At 40.2% G+C, this 24,300-nt stretch overlaps 1 protein-coding gene across 15 annotated transcripts in view; it reads right to left on the bottom strand.

Annotated features, from left to right (window-relative positions):
- PASD1 (PAS domain containing repressor 1) overlaps positions 1-24,300 on the bottom strand; it is a 115,441-nt gene that overhangs the window by 4,821 nt on the left and 86,320 nt on the right. For 6 of the 15 annotated variants that reach the window (XM_055376084.2, XM_055376085.2, XM_055376083.2 and 3 more), the window contains 5 exons: positions 13,427-13,550; positions 8,914-9,143; positions 2,065-2,223; positions 1,482-1,688; positions 579-1,078 (listed from right to left, as the gene is read on the bottom strand). In XM_055376084.2, coding sequence (XP_055232059.1) covers positions 579-1,078; positions 1,482-1,688; positions 2,065-2,223; positions 8,914-9,143; positions 13,427-13,550 — 1,220 coding nt within the window. The remainder of the gene's footprint in view (positions 1-578; positions 1,079-1,481; positions 1,689-2,064; positions 2,224-8,913; positions 9,144-13,426; positions 13,551-24,300) is intronic. The other 9 variants (XM_055376086.2, XM_055376090.2, XM_055376092.2 and 6 more) reach the window with 3 other exon arrangements.

The raw sequence follows: 24,300 nt of genomic DNA, 5'->3' as shown, positions 1-24,300 counted from the left end.
CGTGTCCCTATATTGCCACTCAGGACTTAGCCTTCATGTGTTCTTGGCTGATCTCAGCAATCTAGCAATTGTTTCACACTCACTTCCCTCTTACTGTTCATAAATGCCAGGGAGATACCTGCACTTGGCCTACTGCCATCACCAGATTCCAGGAAAGTTGGGGAATGAAACTGGAAGCCCAGAAGTTATGCAGCAATGGGCACAAGACTTGTCCATAGACACCCTGTGCAAGAGACTGGGCTTGGGGAATCCAGCCAAGTGATTTCAAGGTTTGTGGGCTAATTCCCTAGCATTGAGGCTTCCTTATCTAGTCCTTTCTTCATGGGTACCCCTTTGTTCCATCAATGGATGCTCATCCATGCACCACACATGCAGAAGGATGATGGCAGTGGCCACACAGAAGGCAAGTTGAGAGCAAGTTGCTATTGATGAGAGGGACGCTGGTGCCACATGGACACCATGTGGTGTCCATGATCTCAGGCATGATCTCATGCCTGTCTGTGATGTCAGGCATGGGATCCAGCCATGAGGGAAAAGCAACAATCATAGCCACTATCACCATTCCATGCATGTCTTACCTTTGACTCTCATCTTCCTGTTGCCCACAGTTTTCATCTTGATAGAAGCCAGAGGGCTGTTGTTCAGCTACTCCCTGGATAGGAACAATGGGTTGGGTCTGTAAAAATCTAACAGGGTTATTGCAGAGGGGCACAGATACGTCACTTGGGTTTTGCAGGCATATCTGCACCCTCTCATTCCCCATGATGACATTACGCTTCAGTGGCTGCTCTTGCAACTGCTGCTTCTGCTGCTCCTCCTCTGGCTCTTTCTGTAGCATCTGCCCCTGCCACTTCTTCCGCTCTTGCAGCTTCTTCTTCTTTTGCTGCCTCTGCTCCTGCAGCTTCTTCTTCTCCTGCATTTTCTGCTCCTGCAGCTTCTTCTTCTCCTGCATCTTCTTCTGCTTCTGCACCTTCCTTTGCTCCCTCAGCTGTTGCAGCTGCTCCCGCAGTTGCCGCTGCTGCTCCCGCAGCTGCCGCTGCTGCTCCTTCAGGTGTTTTTCTTGCTGCACCAGTTGCTGCTGCATCGAAAGGCAACAGATAAAAGCACCCTGGTGTCTGCAAGAGCCTCCCAGACATTTATTTAACACTCCCATTCAATTCTCGCAAAGCAAAAGGTGACAACAGTTGAGCCTCTCTGCACATAGTGATCTGTGTGACTGTCTACTTTAGTTAGACTGGATACTAGTTGCAGCCATGCACCTGGCAGCGAGAGTCTGCTAATCCAGCACATATGTACATGTATGTATACATGGTCTAGCATGTGCATTCAGGTCTAGGTAGCCCAGGATTTTTTACTATCTTGGGCAAATAAATTGCAGCCAAGTGGATAGTCACTACCCCCTAATGACAACCAAGTGAGTCAAAGTCCTCAAGAAAACAAAATCCCCTTTCAGATACACAGTTAAAACAGCCTTTCCATACCTGGTTGAAGGCAACACAAGGCTCCTGAAGCTCCCCAGTGTTTTTGAGAGAGTTGGATAAAGATAAACCACAGAAACACTTGACCTCCTTTGGATGTGGGAGAGGCCGCTTCACTTGCCCAGCGTGTTGTTTCTGTTGTTTCTTGGGCACTGCCTCCGAAGATTGGAGATCAGGAATGACAATGTGGCGTAATGTGTTTGGCTGCTTCTGTAAGGACACAGTATCACAAAGGTCTTATTCACAGTCCACACCTTTCCTTAAGGCATAAGACAAGCTGGGCATGGAGCAGGATTGCCCACAGGCAAGCCTACAGGAAGCCTTGGCTATATATAAGCCACATCTACCATTGCCAAGGCCTGGCTGGGCCAATCTCAGCTCTTGTAGCCAGGAGAAAAAGGGCAAAACTCTAAGTCCCTGCTGGAGATCACATTAGATATCCCATATCACCCTGTGGGCAGCAGCTGTCACTACCGGCAGACACCATTGACTAACTCCTTAAGGCTTGCCAAGGTCCCTCTCTCCTCTTCCTTCTGCTACTTATATAGAACTGGTCTCTGACCTGAAACCTAGCATCCTGACTGACCTGAAGCTGATCCATCATCAATTCCAATGCATTCTGCTGGTTTTGGATGGCATCATGCAGCAACCAAGTCCTCTCTTCTAGCTGCTCCTTCAACTTCTTCATCAGTTCCAGTTCCTGGCTAATGATGTCATATGCAACTGGTGATGATGGCTGTAATGGCTGTGGGGAGGAATTACTTATGGCTCATGTATAGCAACACTGGTTTCTCCAAGTCTTACCATCCTGTTTCACTTCAAAATTTCTGAAAGACTGATAATGCAAATGGTAGCTCTCAAATCCTGATTTCATTCATTACTAGAAAGTTTGAAAAAATGGTTAGAGAATTTAGGAATTCTAGATAAGAAATGGACCACGGAGATCAATTAGCCTGATTCTTTTCCCAAAAAGAAAGAAGTGGAATTGGCCCAGAGACATGAAGCAACATGCCCAAAGTCCTTAGTGGAAGAGTCATGGGCCAGTGCCAAAGTATTCTGCACCTGGGTCAAATCACAAATGGCAGTCCACCAGTAGGGCCCCTGTTAGCAATGCAATAATGAAAACCATCAACTGGCACTTCCTTTGTTCCAGGCACTCTTCTAAGCACTGTACGAAAACTCACAGGTCTGATCTTCACAGAGCCCTGAAAAGCAGGTACTATTATTGTTCTCATATAGTACTTAGATGGACTCTCCTCTAGGTCCTGGAAATCTAATTTTAACTTGGATAACAGCTTCACATCTGGAAAGAAGCAAATGTACAGGCTTATAAAAGTAGAGAGTGTGCTATGGGGCAAATGATGCTCCAAATTAGCTGGAATAGAAGGAATAAGGCAGGTCACACGTAGAGGAGAAATCAGAGTTTTGTACAGGTTCAGGCAGCCGAGGAACTTGGATTTTATTCATCAGTCACCTGGCACTGCTGCTAGAAGATGTGTTCTACAACCCAGATCTTATCAGGGATGTAACATGCTCAGAACTCAGTTATAAAACATGCCTTCTGGCAGCTGTGCAGAAGATCAAGTGGTGGGAGAAACGAAGCGTGGAGTTTGGGACAAGTCAATTAGAAGGCTGTGGGAGTAATTCAAGATAGAGATAATAGGGGCATGGAACAATCCAGAGGTAGACGATATAAAAAGGAAGAGACACATTTGAGAGAAATTAAGAAAATAACAAATGCTGGTGAGGATGTGGAAAAAGAAGAACGCTCATACACTGTTGGTAAGAATGTAAATTAGTACAGCCACTATGGAAAACAGTATGGAGGTTCCTTATAGAACGAAAAATACAACTACCATATGATCCAGCAAATCCCACTGCTGAGTATACACCAGAAGAAAGGAAATCAGTAGATCAAAAAGGTATCTGCACTCCCATGTTCGTTGCAGTACTATTCACAATAGCCAAAATTTGGAATTAACCCAAGTATTCATCAACAGACAAATGGCTAAAGAAAATGTGTTATATATACACAATAGAATATTATTCAGCCATAAAAAGAATAAATTCACATCACCTGCAGCAACATGGATGGAACTGGAGGTCATTATGTTAAGTGAAATAAGCCAGGTACAGAAAGACAAATATCACATGTTCTCACTCATATGTGAAAGTTAAAAATGTTGATATCATGGAGGTGGAGAGTAGAATGGTGGTTACCAGAGGCTAGGAAGGGAATGTGGGAGTGGAGGATGAAGAGAAGTTGATTACTGGGTACAAAAATACAGTTAAACATTAGGAACAAGTTCTAGTACTCAAGCAGGAAAATTAGAGTTAAAACAATCTATTGTATATTTTAAAATAGCTAAAAGAATTCTAATGCTCCCAACACAAAGAAAAAACAAATATTTGAAGTGATGGGTATCCTGATTACCCTGACTTGATCATTACACATTGTGTATATGTATCCAAATATGTACATGTATCCAAAACTATGTACAACATAATATATATAGTGTATATATATACACTATACATAGTATGTATATAATATGAAAACCATCAATTGGCACTAAACTATGTATACTATATACATAGTGTATATATATATATATACACACACACATATAGTATATATAATATGTACAACTGCAATATATCAAAAATAAACAAAATTCTAAGAAAAAGATTAACATCCACAATATCTTAAAGTAAGATAAAGTTTAAAAAACAGTAATAAAAAAGAGGCTGAGCTGGGTGTGGTGGCTTGCATCTGTAATCCCAGGTACTCAGGAGGCTGACATGGGAGAACTGCTTGAGGCTTGAGACCAGCCTGCGCAACAAAGCAAAAACCCCATCTCTGAAAAAAAAATCTTTTTTTTTTTTTGTGTCTCTGCCAGGCTTTGGTATCAGGATGATGCTAGTCTCATAAAATGAGTTAGGGAGGATTCCCTCTTTTTCTATTGACTGGAATAGTTTCAGAAGGAATGGTACCAGCTCCTCCTTGTACCTCTGGTAGAATTCGGCTGTGACTCCATCTGGTCTTGGACTTTTTTTGGTTGGTAAGCTATTAATTATTGCCTCAATTTCAGAGGCTGTTATTGGTCTATTCAGAGATTTAGCTTCTTCCTGGTTTAGTCTTGGGAGGGTGCATGTGTTGAGGAATTTATCCATTTCTTCTAGATTTTCTAGTTTATTTGCGTAGAGGTGTTTATAGTATTCTCTGATGGTAGTTTGTATTTCTGTGGGATTGGTGGTGATATCCCCCTTATCATTTTTTATTGCGTCTATTTGATTCTTCTCTCTTTTCTTCTTTATTAGTCTTGCTAGCGGTCTATCAATTTTGTTGATCTTTTCAAAAATCCTCAATAAAATACTGGCAAACCGAATCCAGCAGCACATCAAAAAGCTTATCCACTATGATCAAGTGGGCTTCATCCCTGGGATGCAAGGCTGGTTCAACATATGCAAATCAATAAACGTAATCCAGCATATAAACAGAACCAATGACAAAAACCATACGATTATCTCAGTTGATACAGAAAAGGTCTTTGACAAAATTCAACAACCCTTCATGCTAAAAACTCTCAGTAAATTAGGTATCGATGGGACGTATCTCAAAATGATAAGAGCTATCTATGACAAGCCCACAGCCAATATCATACTGAATGGGCAAAAACTGGAAGCATTCCCTTTGAAAACTGGCACAAGACAGGGATGCCGTCTCTCACCACTCCTATTCAACATAGTGTTGGAAGTTCTGGCCAGGGCAATCAGGCAGGAGAAAGAATCAATATCGTGAAAATGGCCACACTGCCCAAGGTAATTTATAGATTCAATGCCATCCCCATCAAGCTACCAATGGCTTTCTTCACAGAATCGGAAAAAACTACTTTAAAGTTCATATGGAGCCAAAAAAGAGCCTGCATTGCCAAGTCAATCTTAAGTCAAAAGAACAAAGCTGGAGGCATCATGTTACCTGACTTCAAACTATACCACAAGGCTACAGTAACCAAAACAGCATGGTACTGGTACCAAAACAGAGATATAGACCAATGGAACAGAACAGAGCCCTCAGAAATAATGCCACATATCTACAACCATCTGATCTTTGACAAACCTGACAAAAACAAGAAATGGGGAAAGGATTCCCTATTTAACAAATGGTGCTGGGAAAACTGGCTAGCCATATGTTGAAAGCTGAAACTGGATCCCTTCCTTACACCTTATACAAAAATTAATTCAAGATGGATTAAAGACTTAAATGTTAGACCTAAAACCACAAAGCCATAGAAGAAAACCTAGGCAATACCATTCAGGACATAGGCATGGGCAAGGACTTCATGTCTAAAACACCAAAAGCAATGGCAACAAAAGCCAAAATCCACAAATGGGATCTAATTAAACTAAAGAGCTTCTGCACAGCAAAGAAAGTACCATCAGAGTGAACAGGCAACCTACAGAATGGGAGGAAATTTTTGCAATCTACTCATCTGACAAACGGCTAATAAACAGAATCTACAATGAACTCAAACAAATTAACAAGAAACAAACAACCCCATCAACAAGTGGGCGAAGGATATGAACAGACACTTCTCAAAAGAAGACATTTATGCAGCCAAAAGACACATGAAAAAATGCTCATCATCACTGGCCAGAGAAATGAAAATCAAAACCACAATGAGATACCATCTCACACCAGTTAGAATGGTGATCATTAAAAAGTCAGGAAACAGCAAATGCTGGAGAGGATGTGGAGAAATAGGAACACTTTTACACTGTTGGTGGGACTGTAAACTAGTTCAACCATTGTGGAAGTCAGTGTGGCAATTCCTCAGGGATCTAGAACTAGAAATACCATTTGACCCAGCCATCCCATTATTGGGTATATACCCAAAGGATTATAAATCATGCTGCTATAAAGACACATGCACCCGTATGTTTATTGTGGCACTATTCACAATAGCAAAGACTTGGAACCAACCCAAATGTCCATCAATGATAGACTGGATTAAGAAAATGTGGCACATATACACCAGGGAATACTATGCAGCCATAAAAAAGGATGAGTTCATGTCCTTTGTAGGGACATGGATGAAGCTGGAAACCATCATTCTCAGCAAACTATTGCAAGGACAAAAAACCAAACACCGCATGTTCTCACTCACAGGTGGGAATTGAACAATGAGAACACATGGACACAGGAAGGGGAACATCACACACCGGGGCCTGTTGTGGGGTGGGAGGAGGGGGGAGGGAAAGCATTAGGAGATATACCTAATGTTAAATGACGAGTTAATAGGTGCAGCACACTAACATGGTACATGTATACGTATGAAACAAACCTGCACGTTGTGCACATGTACCCTAAATCTTAAAGTATAATTAAAAAAAAAAAGGAGAAAAAAAAGGTGGATGAGACTTCTCAACTGATTGGCTTAGAGGGATAGAAAAGAGATGAGATTCTTGGAAAATAATTATCTTTCAAGGCTGGAAGTAGGGCCTGGGAACAATTGCTATTTGCCCTGAACTATGCTGGATACCATGCATATAAACAAGGTCAGAGAGCCACAGTCCTGATCGATAAAGAATTTACAACATTAATGATAAGAAAATGGTACCTATACTTGCAACTTTCAGAAACCAAAAGTAGACTTATACTGTGGTTCATCAATACCCTTTATGAGTAATGTAAGTACATAGATGAGTTGAGAGAAAGAGAGAGAATACCCTACAAGTTGTTGTTTTCATTATTTGGAATAAAAATTATATATGTATTTTTAGTCCATTGAAAATTGTTCAACTTGTCCTTCTTTCACTATGTATTGTATGTCTCTTCCTATAAGAAAGCAGACATTCATTAGACCAAAAAAAAAACCACACACACACACATGCACGCGTGTGTACACACCCACACAGACACACACACACACCCCTCTAAACTCAGGACTGGAAGAGACAAACCCTACAGGTTATCACATCCTCTCACCCTCTCCAAGCAGAAATCTTCTTTGCTGTTCCTGGAAAAGGAGCTGCCAAGCATTGACTCTCACCACTCCATCGAAGGAGAGAGTACTTGCTATTTTGAGAGGTGACCTAATCCGTCTGAGAATGGTTAATAGTGCCAGTCTGCTTCCTTGATCCTCTGGAACCATATCTTCCACTTTATGACCCTTCAACTACTTGGATAAAGCTGTCCTGTCCCTTCCCATTCTTCCCTTCTCAGTGTCTTCGGCAACTGATTAAGATGTTTTCCAGCCCCTTCCTCATCCTGGTCTCCATCTTCTGGATACACTCCAGGTTGCTGATACATGGCACCCAGAAATAAGCCTAATACACTAGCACATGCAGAGCCAGATGACACACATTCATTGCTGGTTATTTTGGTGATTTTTTAAAAGTTATACTTCAAAATTTAATTACAAGTTAATTCAAAAGAGAAGATAAACCTGTCAACAGTGAAAGGGGGACCACAACTTTTTGGCATGATAAGGACGTAAATCAGGCCACAGCAGATTTTCACAGAAATTTCCTTTTAAATAGCTCAAAGAATTTTCACAGCAGTCTGCAAATCCCCGCAAGGCAAGACCACTTCAACATGGAGAAACTGAGGCTCAGTAATTTGCCAAGGCCACACTGCTGGGGCCAAACTCAAACAATTGTGTTCTAGCCCTTAATTATTTTCACTGGATGAGGATCCTTTTGAACCGGAGTCACTCAATCTTAGGCTCAGTGATGAACGCACACAATTCCAGGTAACTGACCATCAACTCATTAGCTTGGCTTCTAATCCTGATTTTAATAATCCTGTCTAATATAAAAGATGATCGTTGAAATCTGTGGTTATGTACACATATTTCGGGGTAGAGGAACTACACAGTAGTTAATCCAACCATTTTGATTTGGCCTTGGACTGTACATTGGTACTGATGTTTCAAGGTTGGGTATATCTAACGACTCTGAAATGCATGTTCTAACCTAATAAAAATTCCACTGGGAAAACCTAGCTTGTGGTGCAGGGAGAGGGTTGGTATGGGAAGGCCAGAAAGTTGTCTTCCCTCTAGATGGTTAGCATGCTCTCACAGGTGATTAAAAGCAGGGCTCTTAAAAATACCACCTTTTCTTAGCAGCTAAGCTTCTTATTTGGCTCAAACTTTTCCTCAAGTACAAAGTGTCCATGGGATTTCATATTAAGAAGAGCACAGGGATTTGGTCTTACTTAGAGAACCTCCAATCTCCCTGTTTGTGAGGGTCCATTGAGTTCTCAACGGCATCTGAAAATCCAGTATAACAGAAATAGTGATATAGTTTTGAAAAAGTAACAAACATACTTTCTGTGAAGTGAAACTGGTCACAAGAGTGAAAATTTGGGCTTTGCAAGGTTAGCTATCTAGACAAACACGTGAAGCGAGTGAAGCGAGACTTTCAGAGGTACCTGAGCACTTGCGCCAGCAGCCCCCAGGTCCACTGAGTCCTCTGGATCCACTAGATCCATCAGGCCTGCCTGGTCCAACAGGGCAACTGGGTTCTCTGGGTCCTGCTGGTCCATTGGGCCCTCCTGGTCCACTGAGTCCATCTGATCCACCGAGAACTCCAGGTCCACTGGGTCTGCCATGTACAATGGATTCACCTCAGGCTCACCTCGAAAGTCTTGCAAGGGTAAGGCTGAGGAAGAAAGCACAGGGGAGTTCATGACTTAAAAAGCAAAAGTACTAATGTTATCAAAAAGACTGTACGAGGGTCATTTTAGCCCATGTTAAGGATGAGATGTGCCAGGAATCATTCAGAATATTATTTTAAAAATCTGTTCATATTTGAAAATGAAGAAAAGGGAGAGAGTGTTTGAAGTTACCACTGCCTACCCTCCAGCTTAAGCTAGTGCCTAAACCCACTGCATTTGTTAGTGTCATTTCATTCATTATAAAATTATTTTGGCTCTGCTTTTGGAGATTTAGTACCATCCAACCGATAAAACCAAATAAAATCTAGTCATAAATCACTTCTGCACAATTGGGTTACCCAGAATGTGGGACCTCGGGAGTGCTCAAAGTTCTCTGGGAGGTGTTATGACATGACTTGGTTTCAACAGCCCTGAAAAGCACAGTGGAGAACATTATTTGAATAATGCAAAATGGTACAGTCACTTTTGAAAACATTTTGTCAGTTTCTAATAAAGTTAAACACATACTTCCCAAATGACCCAGCAGTCCCACAACCAGGAGTTGAAAACTTATATTCATACGACACAAAAACTTCTACGCAAATGTTTAATGTAGCTTTATTCATGATCAAAAAACACTTGGAAACAATCCAGATGTTCTTTTACAGGTGAATGAAGTTTTAAAACCTGATATATTCATAAGATGCAGTATTACTCAGCAATAAAAGGGAATGAACCGTTGATTCATGCAAACGTGGATGAATCCTAAATGCATTTTGCTAAGTGAAAGGGGCTAGACCAAAAAGGCTAGATGTCATATGATTCCTCTTACATGACATTCTGGAAAAGGGAAACCTTCGGAGGTGAAATACAGATCAGTGGTTGTCAGGGGATGGGAGACAAAGGTTGAGTACAAAGAGGGAGCACAAAGGAATTTTGGGGGTGATGGAACTATTCTGTTTGGTACTGTGGTGATGGATACATGACTCTCAACATTTGTCAAAATCCATAGAACTGTATATATCAAAGAGTGAATTTTACTGTATATAAAATTGAAATTGATCAGGAGGCAGGAAAACCTAGGCGAAAATACAGACTGTAACAAATGAATCTAATTCTATTACAGATAAATGACATATCCACAGTGACGGGGGTGAGAAATAAAGAAGCTAACGCAGGAACTTCAGAAAACAGAGGTTTGCCTGGATACTGCAAAGCTAAAGACAAAAAAAAAATGCACACACAAATTAATTCCAAATGGTAAATTTGTTCCTTAAGGGGTACAGGTTAGCAATTGTGAAACTACTTTTTATGAATGTTTATGTATTGGAAAAATCAATAAATATACTATAGATAATGAAAGCCAGATTTCTCACTGTCAGAGATAAAAATTACAAATAAGCAGACAGAAAAGGCTAGAATGAACCCTATGATACTGGGCTGGAGTAGGAACTATCAATGAACTCCTGTTGTTGTTGTTGTTGTTGTTGGTTGTTACATGCTGAAATAAATACAGATGGTTGTATATGGTTGCATGGGTTAGTATGAATAGACATCTTTCCTAGTCCACTGAGAGGGTTTAGAAGTAGTGACACACCTGTAACAATGAGTACAACTAGCACCCAGATCTTCGTTTCTAAATACCACTCTCCAAATAAAGGACCTAAATAAGGTTCCTTAAAGAAGGGGTTGATTTCAATGACAACATGTAATAATGGAAATAAGGAAGTGAAGGGAAAAAAAAAGATGCAGACATGATAAAAGGACAAGGGAGCCAACCTAAAAGAGCCCCATGAGCCAAAGCTGGAACAATTTTTTTTTAATGACGGTATTGGATTGCAAACCAAATAATAAAAAAATGCCCATGGATTCATCCTGATGTAAATGAATGTACGAATAAATGAATGAAAGAGAGACAAGGAACAACTCTTTCTTACAGCAAGATTGCAGTTAATAAATATACAAAAAACGAGGGAAATAAAAAATTGGCATTAGAAGTAATTGCTGTAGGCCAGTTCCACTGATGATGCTAAATGTGAAGGAGAGTTTAAGGAGAAACAGAAAACATTATGTGCATGTTCTCAATGTAGCTCCCCTCAAATATTTGATAAGTACAAAGGGGAAAACAGTACCACCTTAACCAAGCAATCAAGTTAACACCACCAGCAATAAAACATACCATCATGTATATTCTGATATGATGCCCTAAGGAGGGCACATCACATCTGTGGTATTCTTCCCCAAAATGCAAGACCTCAATCTCATCTTGAAAAATCATCAGACGAACCCAAATTGAGGGACATTCTGTCAAATACCTGGCCCATATACTTCAAAAGTATCGGATGATAAAAAAAAAAAGCAAGAATGAGACACTGTCAAAGACTGGAAGAAACTAAAAACACATATTATTTAAATTCAATGAGGGATCCTGGATTAGTTATTAGAACAGAAAAACAACTTTCTGGGAAAACTGAATAAAGGCTGAAGCTCACTTAAAAGTATTGCATCAATGTTAACTTCTTAGTTTTGCCAGCTGTACTGTGGTTATGTAAAATGTTACATTAGGGGAAGCTAAATGAAGGTTATCCTAAATGGTGTCTTTCCCTTATTTTTCTATTTTTTTCTTTGTGCTATTTTTGCAACTCTTCAAGTCCAAAATTATTTCAAGATTAAAAGTTTGGAAAAGAGAAACATCTGGATTAGGCAGAATGAACCACTCCGTCACTTCCTATCTGCTTTTTGCAGCCTGGGGTTGCATACCTTACCATGCTATGGTCATGAGCAAATTGTCCTTTAATCATAGCATGAGTTTGGGATGACCATTGAAAATATTTTGAAAAATTCTTGTTTCTGGATACTTCCAGTGTTTAGACTGTTAGCTAAATTCTTCTGCTTAACTCTTTTTTCCACTAAAAGCCATTTTCCAAATCATTTTAGCATATTTTTCTTTTTTTTTTGAGAGGGAGTCTTGCTCTGTCGCCCAGGCTGGAGTGCAGTGGCAAGATCTCGGCTCACTGCAAGCCCCGCCTCCCGAGTTCATGCCATTCTCCTGCCCCAGCCACCCGAATAGCGGGGACTACAGGCGCGCCTGCCACCACGCCCGGCTAATTTTTTGTATTTTTAGTAGAGACGGGGTTTCACCGTGTTAGCCAGGATGGTCTCGATCTCCTGACCTCATGATCCGCCCACCTCGGCCTCCCAAAGTGCTGGGATTACAGGCGTGAGCCACCGCGCCCGGCCCAGTTTACCATCTTTTAATTTTCTGATTCCAAGTAAACAAAGCTACTAAATTATCTGTAAGTGATAGTGAGAAACCCAGGAGTTGCTTGACTTCTACCATATCAGCCATAAGCTGCTAGCCATTTCAATATGCTCGTTTTGTTAGAACAGTCATCTGTGGAAGGTTATAAGGATTTCTCCATCATTGGCTTAACAGTAGTGAATACAAATAATTCTCTATAGCAAAGTTACAATGGTAGGTCCAGATAAATAGGTTTAAAGCAATCAATGCTCTTATAAATTTTAGAAATCACAATTATGAGTTCATGGAGTTTGACCTCTCCTGCCAAAAATCAATTGTTTTGGAAGGAATTTTTTAAACACAGCTTTGAGATTGACAGCAACAATGGAAAAGTTGTTAACTAAGAATTTTAAAAGTTGGAGATACTAAAACTGGATTTAAAAACTGAAAAAGAGTGAAATAAAAATTAAAATAGAGCTTATTACTTCTATATAAGGAGATTCCACATACCAATTATTTATGATAAGATTAATTAGGAGATATAATTTGTATTATGCATCCACCATTTCCTTAAGTTTTGTACTTTTTAAACAATTACGGTTACGAAATATCTTTAATACTGAAACTCATTAAAGAAATATCACTGTTTTTGAGAGACTCTCACTTTCCCCCTTTATTGGCATGAAAACTCAATAACAAGAGGTTTCTTTGGAATCCAGACACTGTGTGATAGCAGAATAGACTACACGAGTATAAAAAGATAAAACGCTATTCCTTCAAGGATTGAGATCCAGTGCCAATTTTTAGAAGATTAAAATTAAACAGGAGAAAAGACCATTTCCAAGCACTTGAATCTGTGATGAAATACTCATTTTTATTATTCTCAAATCATCATCTCAAATATTTACAGAAGATGAAGAAAGTTGGAATTCACTCTGTGATTTCACAGTATTATAGAGCATTATATTCATTTGGAAAACTGTAACTACCCTGTGGGTCACTGTTTTTCTTCTAATAGTCCCTATCCAAATGCATAAATGTACCTACCTGGAGATTCAGGCATAGTATCCAGGAAAACTGTACTGGAGCAATAAGTTGAATCAGAATCTACAAACATATGAACGTTTTCTTGTGGTCCATACTGCTCAACTTCTGCAACATCGATTTGGTCCTGTACATTTCCAAAAGAGAAAGATAGGACATTGCATTTTGGAGTTAGAAAGAATAGGAAACACAGGCAGAATACAAACTTTGATGCATTTCACATCACAATTTCTAACACTGCTGCAATCAACTGAAAACCTAACAAAAATCATCATCAAATACCTCCTTAAAAATATTGCTGGAAGATAACAAGCAAAGATTATAGATGCCACAAGGTATACACTGACAAACTGAAGAAGAGAAACACAGTATACATAACACTAAAAATAAAGGCATCAAAAAATGTTTATAGATCAAAAGGCATGGCAAAAACAATTCTGCCTTTCAGCGGTGTCAGTAGGATGCTGTCAAGATAGTTGCCAAGGATGGTAGTCACCTCGTCTCCCATTCCTCATTATTAGACCCAAACAAACTGGTTCACAGAGAAATGGGACAGCAGTGGGAGACCTGCACCACCACTGATAAGGCCATTTTCCCAGAGTTTCTGCACTTGCATCCTAGGCTTAGAGCAAGAAAAGGCCAACCGGGGGCTGTTTAACAACTATTGCATGTCTTTAGGCAGATGAAAGTTGAAAGTATTATTAGCAAAACTACTTTAAGCAGAGAGGTGAAAAGGCCTCTAAGAGCTTCTAGTCCAATGTTCTCACTGGATAGTGTCAAAGAGGGCAAGGCCATACAGACAGACAGGAGCAGAGTGAGAGATAGAATCCATTGATTCCAAACCCAATGCTCTTTTTCCTAAGCCTGGCTACCTTTAAGCCATTTGTTGCCTTAAACTACATACATAATATTTCTATTGAGTGATCCTGTCCTATTTCCTGAACAACTGAATCCTTTTTGAATAGTCTGTGGATCACTGTCCATTGAAATTTAAGTACCTGGTTTAGCAGTGAAATATTTTACATCCCTGACAAAATATTTTGTTTGCTTTTGTTCTGGATTGGCTTAAGACACAGACCCATGGTGATTTTTCTACAAAGAATCTGTTTGTTGGATCACATCCCAGCATTTCAACTTCAGGAAAATGTGCAACCTCACTGTTCAAATGACTATGTTTTATACTCCCTAATAAGTGATATGTTGCTGGGGATGTGACAATCTTTTCATTATTTACAATGAGATTATGGTGAATCGGTATTCATTAAGAGGAGATATGACCTGTCTCCTCTTCCTTCTGTTCTTCTTCATAGCCATCTATCGATTTAATCACTAACTCTTTGCTTTCTGGATTATTTTCAATAGAAATTTATATTCTCAAATGTTAATTAAGGTGTCCACTTTTGGGTATTCATATGTTCGGGCTTATCAATATAAATGCAGTGAGCTTAAATTAACTTAAATGACAGCATCATGTGCAGTAATGGTAATTGGCCTGGAAAAAACAAAGCCAAGAAACTACTTTGGAAGCAATAAGATAACAGTTTAAAATGCAATTAGGACTAAGGTGAAAATGCATGTATGGAGATAGGAAGAAAATCAACATGCTTTTACAGTTTTCAGTGGAGTTTTGGATTCACCTTTATTCCATAATTGTCTCCACGAATAGTGTGCTAAAGGATTTGAAAAGAGAGGCATGGGTTTTGAGGCTGGATATAGAGTAGGCTTCAAATGCAAACTCCAATACCTGATGGTTATGTAAACTGCAAATATGTAGGGGGAGAGGGGGAAGAGGGCATTCAAGAAGTCTGTTCCCAAATCTTTGCATCTTCCCTGTGGTGGCTTATTGTTAAAGTGCTCTAATTTTTAGGAGATCCTTGCATTTTACTTTTTTGGAGGTGGTGGGGGAAAGGCCATAGGGCTTCCAATCAAGACAGCAGATTGGACAGACATGGAGAAAATGCTACATAAAATAGAGCAGAATTAAAAAAAAAAACCCTCCAAAAAAATCAGTGAATCCAGGAGCTGGTTTTTTGAAAAGATCAACAAAATTGATAGACCACTAGCAAGACTAATAAAGAAGAAAAGAGAGAAGAATCTAACAGACGCAATAAAAAATGATAAAGGGGATATCACCACCGATCCCACAGAAATACAAACTGCCATCAGAGAATACTATAAACACCTCTACACAAATAAACCAGAAAATGTAGAAGAAATGGATAAATTCCTGGACACATACGCCCTCCCAAGACTAAACTAGGAAGAAGCTGAATCCCTGAATAGACCAATAACAGGCTCTGAAATTGAGGCAATACTTAATAGCCTACCAACCAAACAAACTCCAGGACCAGACGGACTCACAGTCGAATTCTACCAGAGGTACAAGGAGGAGCTGGTACCATTCCTTCTGAAACTATTCCAATCAATAGGAAAAGAGGGAATCCTCCCTAACTCATTTTATGAGGCCAGCATCATCCTGATACCAAAGTCTGGCAGAGACACAACAAAAAAAAAGAGAATTTTAGACCAATATCCCTGATGAACATTGATATAAAAATCCTCAATAAAATACTGGCAAATGGAATCCAGCAGCACATCAAAAAGCTTATCCACCATCATCAAGTGGGCTTCATCCCTGGGATGCAAGGCTGGTTCAACATACACAAATCAATAAACATAATCCAGCATATAAACAGAACCAAAGACAAAAACCACATGATTATCTCAATAGATGCAGAAAAGGCCTTTGACAAAATTCAACAACCCTTCATGCTAAAAACTCTCAATGAATTAGGTACTGACGGGATGTATCTCAAAATAATAAGAGCTATTTATGACAAACCCACAGCCAATATCATACTGAATGGGCAAAAACCGGAAGCTTTCCCTTTGAAAATTCGCACAAGACAGGGATGCCGTCTCTCACCACTGCTATTCAACACAGTGTTGGAAGTTCTGGCCAGGGCAATCAGGCAGGAGAAAGAAATAAATGGTATTCAATTAGGAAAAGAGGAAGTCAAATTGTCCCTGTTTGCAGATGACACGATTGTATATTTAGAAAACCCCATCGTCTCAGCCCAAAATGTCCTTAAGCTGATAAGCAACTTCAGCAAAGTCTCAGGATACAAAATCAATGTGCAAAAATCACAAGCATTCTTATACACCAATATCAGACAAACAGAGAGCCACATCATGAGTGAACTCCCATTCACAATTGCTTCAAAGAGAATAAAATACCTAGGAATCCAATTTACAAGGGATGTGAAGGACCTCTTCAAGGAGAACTACAAACCACTGCTCAATGAAATAAAAGAGGACACAAAGAAATGGAAGAACATTCTACCCTCATGGATAGGAAGAATCAATATTGTGAAAATGGCCATACTGCCCAAGGTAATTTATAGATTCAATGCCATCCCCCCCATCAAGCTACCAATGACTTTCTTCACAGAATTGGAAAAAACTACTTTAAAGTTCATATGGAACCAAAAAAGAGCCCGCATTGTCAAGACAATCCTAAGCCAAAAGAACAAACCTGGAGGCATCGTGCTACCTGACTTCAAACTATACCACAAGGCTACAGTAACCAAAACAGCATGGTACTGGTACCAAAACAGAGATATAGACCAATGGAACAGAACAGAGCCCTCAGAAATAATACCACACATCTACAACCATCTGATCTTTGACAAACCTGACAAAAACAAGAAATGGGGAAAGGATTCTCTATTTAATAAATGGTGCTGGGAAAACTGGCTAGCCATATGTTGAAAGCTGAAACTGGATCCCTTCCTTACACCTTATACAAAAATTAATTCAAGATGGATTAAAGACTTAAATGTTAGACCTAAAACCACAAAAACCCTAGAAGAAAACCTAGGCAATACCATTCAGGACATAGGCATGGGCAAGGACTTCATGTCTAAAACACTAAAAGCAATGGCAACAAAAGCCAAAATTGACAAATGGGATCTAATTAACTAAAGAGCTTCTGCACAGCAAAAGAAACTACCATCAGAGTGAACAGGCAACCTACAGAATGGGAGGAAATTTTTGCAGTCTACTCATCTGACAAAGGGCTACTATCCAGAATCTACAATGAACTCAAACAAATTTACAAGAAAAAAAAACAAACAACCCCATCAACAAGTGGGCGAAGGATATGAACAGACACTTCTCAAAAGAAGACATTTATGCAGCCAAAAGACACATGAAAAAATGCTCATCATTACTGGCCATCAGAGAAATGCAAATCAAAACCACAATGAGATACCATCTCACGCCAGTTAGAATGGCGATCATTAAAAAGTCAGGAAACAACAAATGCTGGAGAGGATGTGGAGAAATAGGAACACTTTTACACTGTTGCTGGGACTGTAAACTAGTTCAACCATTGTGGAAGAAAGTGTGGCAATTCCTCAAGGATCTAGAACTAGAAATACCATTTGACCCAGCCATCCCATTACTGGGTATATACCCAAAGGATTATAAATCATGCTGCTATAAAGACACATGCACACGGATGTTTATTGTGGCACTATTCACAATAGCAAAGACTTGGAACCAACCCAAATGTCCATCAGTGATATACTGGATTAAGAAAATGTGGCCCATATACACCATGGAATACTATGCAGCCATAAAAAATGATGAGTTCATGTCCTTTGTAGGGACATGGATGAAGCTGGAAACCATCATTCTCAGCAAACTATCACAAGGACAAAAAACCAAACACCGCATGTTCTCACTCATAGGTGGGAATTGAACGATGAGAACACTTGGACACAGGAAGGGGAACATCACACACCAGGGCCTGTCATGGGGTGGGGGGAGTGGGGAGGGACAGCATTAGGAGATATACCTAATGTAAATGATGAGTTAATGGGTGCAGCACACCAACGTGGAATATGTATACATATGTGACAAACCTGCATGTTGTGCACATGTACCCTAGAACGTAAAGTATAATAATAATAATAAAAAGAAAAACAAAAATCAAAACAAAGAAATACCCTGAATTTAGAAATCCTCTCTAGATCTTATCTCTTATTTACCTGCCACCATTCCACCATCTTCTCTTAAACCTACTCTCATCAGACATTATCTCCTTGAACCCCACCATACTCCACCAAAACTTTTGTCAAGTTTAGCAATGACCTACAGGTCCTAACTCTAATGGTCACTTCTCAATTGTCAACCTATGTAATCTATCAGCAGTATCTGACATTGTTCATCATTCCTTCTTCCTGTAAATACTTTCTTCACTTTGCTTACCTTCTACCTCACTAATCACTTGTAAGTCTCTTTTGCTAATTCCTCCTTTTTTCCCCCTAATCTCTTAACTTTGGGTGTACTTCAAAACTCAGTCCTTGGTCCTTGTTGCTATCTACCTTAGTGTCCATCCTCCAGGCTTACAGCTTTAAGACCATCCATGCTGATGATCCCCAAATTCAAATTTCCAGTCCTGTATTACATCTCCAGTTGGATGTCTAAGGGGCTTCTCAGTCATAAACATTTTCACAACTAAGTCCTTGATATTACTCCTCCCCCCAAAGAAAACACCATTGGCTAGGCACAATGGCTCATGCCTATAATCTCAACACTTTGGGAGGCTGAGGTGGGAGGACTGCTTGAGCCCAGAAGTTTGAGACCAGCTTGGGCAATATAGTGAGACCCTGTCTCTAGAAAAAAATTTAAAATGAGGTGAGTCTGACAGTGTGTGCCTGCAGTCCCAGCTACTTGGGAGGCTGAGTTGGGAGGATAATTTGAGCCTGGGAAGCAGAAGTTGCAGTGAGCTGACCATGCCACCGCATTCCAGTCTGGGCAACACAGTGAGAGACCCTGTCTTGAAAGAAGAAAGTAGGAAAGAAGAAAGGAAAGAGAGAAAGAGAGAAAGAGAGAAAGAGAGAGAGAAAGAAAGAAAGAAAGAAAGAAAGAAAGAAAGAAAGAAAGAAAGAAAGAAAGAAAGAAAGAGAAAGAAGGAAGGAAGGAAGGAAGGAAGGAAGGAAAGAAAGAGAGAGAGAGAAGGAAGGAAGGGGAAGGAGAAGAAGGAGGAGGAGGGAAGGAAGGAAGGGGAAGAAGAAGAAGGAGGAGGAGGGAAGGAAGGAAGGGGAAGGAGAAGGAGGAGGAGGGAAGGAAGGAAGGAAGGAAGGAAAGAAGGAAGAAAACATCCCTAAGCTGTGAGTTCTTCCCATAATTTTTTCCATCTTAGTTAATGCAACATTATCCTACCAGTTGCTCATGTCAAGTACCTTAAAGTCATCCCTAACGCCTCTCTTTTTCTTACACCCCTCATCAAATGCCAACAAATGCAAGGGCTCTTCCTTCAAAATATTTTCAGAAGGCCGGGCACGGTGGCTCATGCCTGTAATCCCAGCACTTTGGGAGGCCGAAGCGGGTGGATCACCTGAGGTCAGAAGTTCAAGACCAGCCTGGCCAACACGGTGAAACCCCGTCTCTACTAATAATATAAAAATTAGCCAGGTGTGGTGGCATGCGCCTGTAATCCAGCTACTTGGGAGGCTGAGGCTGGAGAATCGCTTGAACCTGGGAGGCGGAGGTTGCAGTGAGCCGAGACGGCACCACTGCACTCCAGCCTGAGTGACAAGGGCGAAACTTTGTCTCAAAAAAAAAAAATATATATATATACACACACACACATATATATTTTCAGAATCTGACCACTTCTCATAACTTCTACGGTTACCACCCTGCTTCAAGCCATTATCATCCCTCATTTGGACTGCTGGGATAGCCTCCTAACTGGACTCCTTAACTTCCATTCCTGCCCTTCCTCCCACAGTCTATTCTCAACACTGTGACTCTTTTAATAAACAAGTCAGGTCATGCCATTCTTCTGCTCAAAACTCTCTAATCATTCTCCATTTCATTCAGAGTTAAAGCCAAAATCTATACAATGGCTTCCAAAGCCTTACTCAACCTGACCTCCTTACATTTATGACTTCATCAATACCTACTCTCAGCTTTGCTCACTCTGCTCCAGCTGCTCTGACCTTCTCGTTATTCCTCTAAACACCGGGCATGCTTCCACCTCCAAAACCCTGCAGAAGTTTTTCCTCTTCTTGAAATAGTCTCCCCCGACCATAGATGTCTTCATGGCTAGCTTTCTCACCTTTTTCAAGTCATTGCTTATATTTAATACTGTACTCCCCCATCTCTTGCATTCCCAAACCTCCTCATCTTGTTCTATCTTTTCAATAAGTCTTGTCACTTTCTCTTTTGTTTGGGTTGGGTTGAGTTTTTTTTTTTTTTTTTTTTTGAGACGGAGTCTCATTCTGTCGCCCAGGCTGGAGTGCAGTGGCACGATCTTAGCTCACTGCAATCTCCGCCTCCCAGGTTCAAGTGATTCACCCGCCTCAGCCTCCTGAGTAGCTGGGACTACAGGCGTGCGCCACCACGCCTGGCTAATTTTTGTATTTTTTAGTAGAGACGGGGTTTCACCATATTGGTCAGGCTGGTCTCGAACTCCTGACCTCGTGATCTGCCTGCCTCGGCCTCCCAAAGTGCTGGGATTACAGGCATGAGCCACTGTGCCTGGCCTAAGTCTTGTCACCTTCTAATCAGTGATTTCTTTATTTAATATTTTCATCTCGTTATTGTCTGTTTCTCACTATTGGAATGTAAGTTCCTCTAGAGCAACAATTTTTCACTGTTTTGTTAACTGATGAATCCACCCCCAACTTAAAACAGTGTCTGGTATCTGGTAGGTGTTCAATAAATACTTGTTCAATAAATCAGTAAATGAAGGAATCAGAAATGGCCTTTAAAAATAAACACATTTAAAATGTTCAAATATATAAAGAACAAAAGGGAAACCATGCAACAAATAGGACAATATGACAAAATAGTTTTAAAAGTAGACGCCTCATTGGGCAGTAAGAGACATAGATACTGAGATCAGACAGATCTGGGTTTGAATCCTGGCTCTGACACTTACTGTGTGACTTTGGGCAACTTATTCAATAGCAAGACTCTGAGATTTGCCATCTGTAAAACTGGAATGATAATGCCTCACAGGTCTGTTGTGGGACTTAAGCACCCAGTAAAATGCACAAATAGGAAGCTCTTAATACAGTTTAGTTTTCAGTGTTATTATTCTTCTTCAGGGCTGACCTTCTTTGACTGCTTTTTAGAATCTTAAATAAGTATCTGTTGAATGAATAAATGACTAAATGCCTACCATAGTAGGTATAAAATCAGTGCAAGATGCTCTCATGATTATTCCCTAAATCAGGTTTGTCCTGGCCTCTCATTTGCAAGTAATCAGCTCTAGCAGACTGTTTCTGTGTTGTCTGCTTCTGTCCTACCTAGCTCTTGGTTCATGCTCAAAGACAGCTGCTTCTGAAGATCCCACCCCACCTGCCACCTCCCGACACAATGGATTTGGGTGCAAAAGCAATCTGATAATGCACAAGCTGCAATTCTGCCAAACATGCCTGTTTAGTGTAACATGGCTAAGGAGCAACCTATCTCTAGGAATGGATGGCAGAATGTGGGTGGCTACTAACATAAGTCACCTACACTCATCATTAAGAGAAGTATTTGGGACAGAGTCAATGAAAAAGGAGATCCAAACCATATCATTAGGGTTAATTTTTCTCCACACCTGATGCAAGACATTTCTGTGTACTCTCACTTAATGTCTTGTGTGTTATGAGGATTTCCAGTATGGCTGGTAGGAACAAGAACTGTTACTAACCCTTTGTGAGTACTAGTATTGTTCTCTGTAATCCTCTGGAATGGTTTTCCCCTAGCCCCACTTCAAGTAGCTTCCTCAAGTGAATATGCCAATCAATATGCTGCTGAATACTAGAGGGGGCCCCTCACAGATCTCTGGCATTCTTTCTCCATGCAGCTCTCTCTTCTCTAGGACTCCGCTAGCAAACTTAGTCTCCCTATACTCTCACCTCAATCTCAACTCGGGCAGTCCACTGGGCTCCATATGTGTTCTCCCTCTCTGCAATGTGGCCTAGAAACTTGCTATGTAGTAAGCTCTGGTAACTGTGGAGCTCCTCTCATTGATTTCCAATTGCTCAAGAATCCATGGCCTTTGCTGCCTGCTGGCCATTATCATGAAAACTGTTGTGTCATATATTTTGTCTGTTTTATTTTTGCCCGTTTCAGGTAGGCAGGTTAACCTGGCCCCCTCACTCCATCTTGGCTGCAAGCAGGTCTCACAATTTCATGGAATATTATACAGTTTTAAAAAATGATCAATGTGACTGTTGAAAAAAATGGAACTTAGTGATAAGTGGAAGCCAAGGGTATGCAGTAGAATGTAAGCTATATTTTTCATTGTAACTACATGAAAAATATATACGTCGGTGGACTAAGACTGAATGGGAATAAGCAAAATTAAATAGCAGCTGTGCCACAGCAGTGGGATTATGTGTTTCTTTTTTTTTTTTAAACAGCCCACTTTTCTCTAAATATTATAATTACTTAGGCATTATATATTTTATAAAATGAGAATATTTTAATCCAGCTTTCTTCAACACATACTAAGTTTAGGGACTCTGGATTCTTCACACACAGTACAGTATAAACCCTGGGTAAATATTTATTTACTGACGGGCTGATGAAGCAAGCCTGACAGCTGTGTAGATGTTAGACTGATGGCTAGAGCTATACGGTTGGCTTGGCCCCTTTTCCTAGCATACCTGTAATTAGTTTGTGTGTAAACAGAACACTGCTCTGTCTAAATTAGCATTCTTCTACCTTATTTCCTCTTTGTTTCATACTTCTTTGAGCAGAATATTAGGTTAAGCAGAGGTACTTATTCGGAATGGAGAAAGTTTTATTCACATAGACATACTTTGTTAAATGAGCAATACTTGGACAATTCAATACAAAATCAGCACTTCATGTTTAAAGTACGTGCTCATGGCACCTCCATATTACAGAAGAACTTAAATACTGAAAAGACCTGCTGTCTGCACTGATCCCAGTACAAATTCATTCAGGCAAAACACATGGAGGCCTGAAAACCAAAGTTAGAGTCTATGCATGCAGCCTGTCTATACTGCTCTTGAAATCCCTTTACCAAATATTTGAAGAGTTCTATAAAAATAACAGCGTGCTTTAACATAGAGTACTCATTTGTGCATCTAATATTTATGACTGCCTACTGTGTGTAACAAGCCTTGTTCAAAATACTGGGGATATGCTGACCAACAAGACAGCCAATGGTCTCTCCTCTCACAGAGGTTTCATTCTATTATAGGAGTAAAATAAATATCCCGACAAGATTCCTTTGAGCATTATTATATCCCCACGAGGTAGCCTGGCAGAGATTATTATTACTACTTCCATTTTACAGATGAGGAAACTGAGGCTGTCCGAGGTAAAATAACTTTCCCCAGGCCACGTAACTGGTAAGTGGCAGAATCAGGAATCAAACCCTTGTCTTCTGATGTCTCGGTCATGTTTTCTCTCTGTAGCACTGTTACCACTGTGGTGATCCAGCCTATCAGCTATGGTACATATACCCATGGAGTGGCATGTAAGGTGAGGAACCACCCTGTCACTTTTTAACATGGGAAATGCCTTCTGGGATACCTCTTCTGTTCTTCTCTACCTCTCTCCTTGCAGTTTGGTTTTATGTCCCAGTCTAGAGTTTCATCAGATCACTGAGGGTAGACCCAGGTAGATTTCTATTAATGTATGTCCCTTAAGGATTCTTTCTAGTCATATCTGGTTAATGAATAAATTGATGATACATTCATTGTCTTAGAGAACGGATGCAGACAACCTAGGCTAATTAGGCACTAGGTTCTGGCCTTCATGGCTTTCTACACCAGGCAGGTCAGTAAGTAAACTTCCATTACGAAATGTACTCACAAGGCAAAAAGACCCTG

The sequence above is a fragment of the Gorilla gorilla genome, chromosome X, assembly GCF_029281585.2.
Source record: "Gorilla gorilla gorilla isolate KB3781 chromosome X, NHGRI_mGorGor1-v2.1_pri, whole genome shotgun sequence".
Taxonomy (NCBI): Eukaryota; Metazoa; Chordata; class Mammalia; order Primates; family Hominidae; genus Gorilla; species Gorilla gorilla.
The sequence above is the reverse complement of the archived record's forward strand: the minus strand, read 5'-3'. Positions and strand labels throughout refer to the sequence as shown.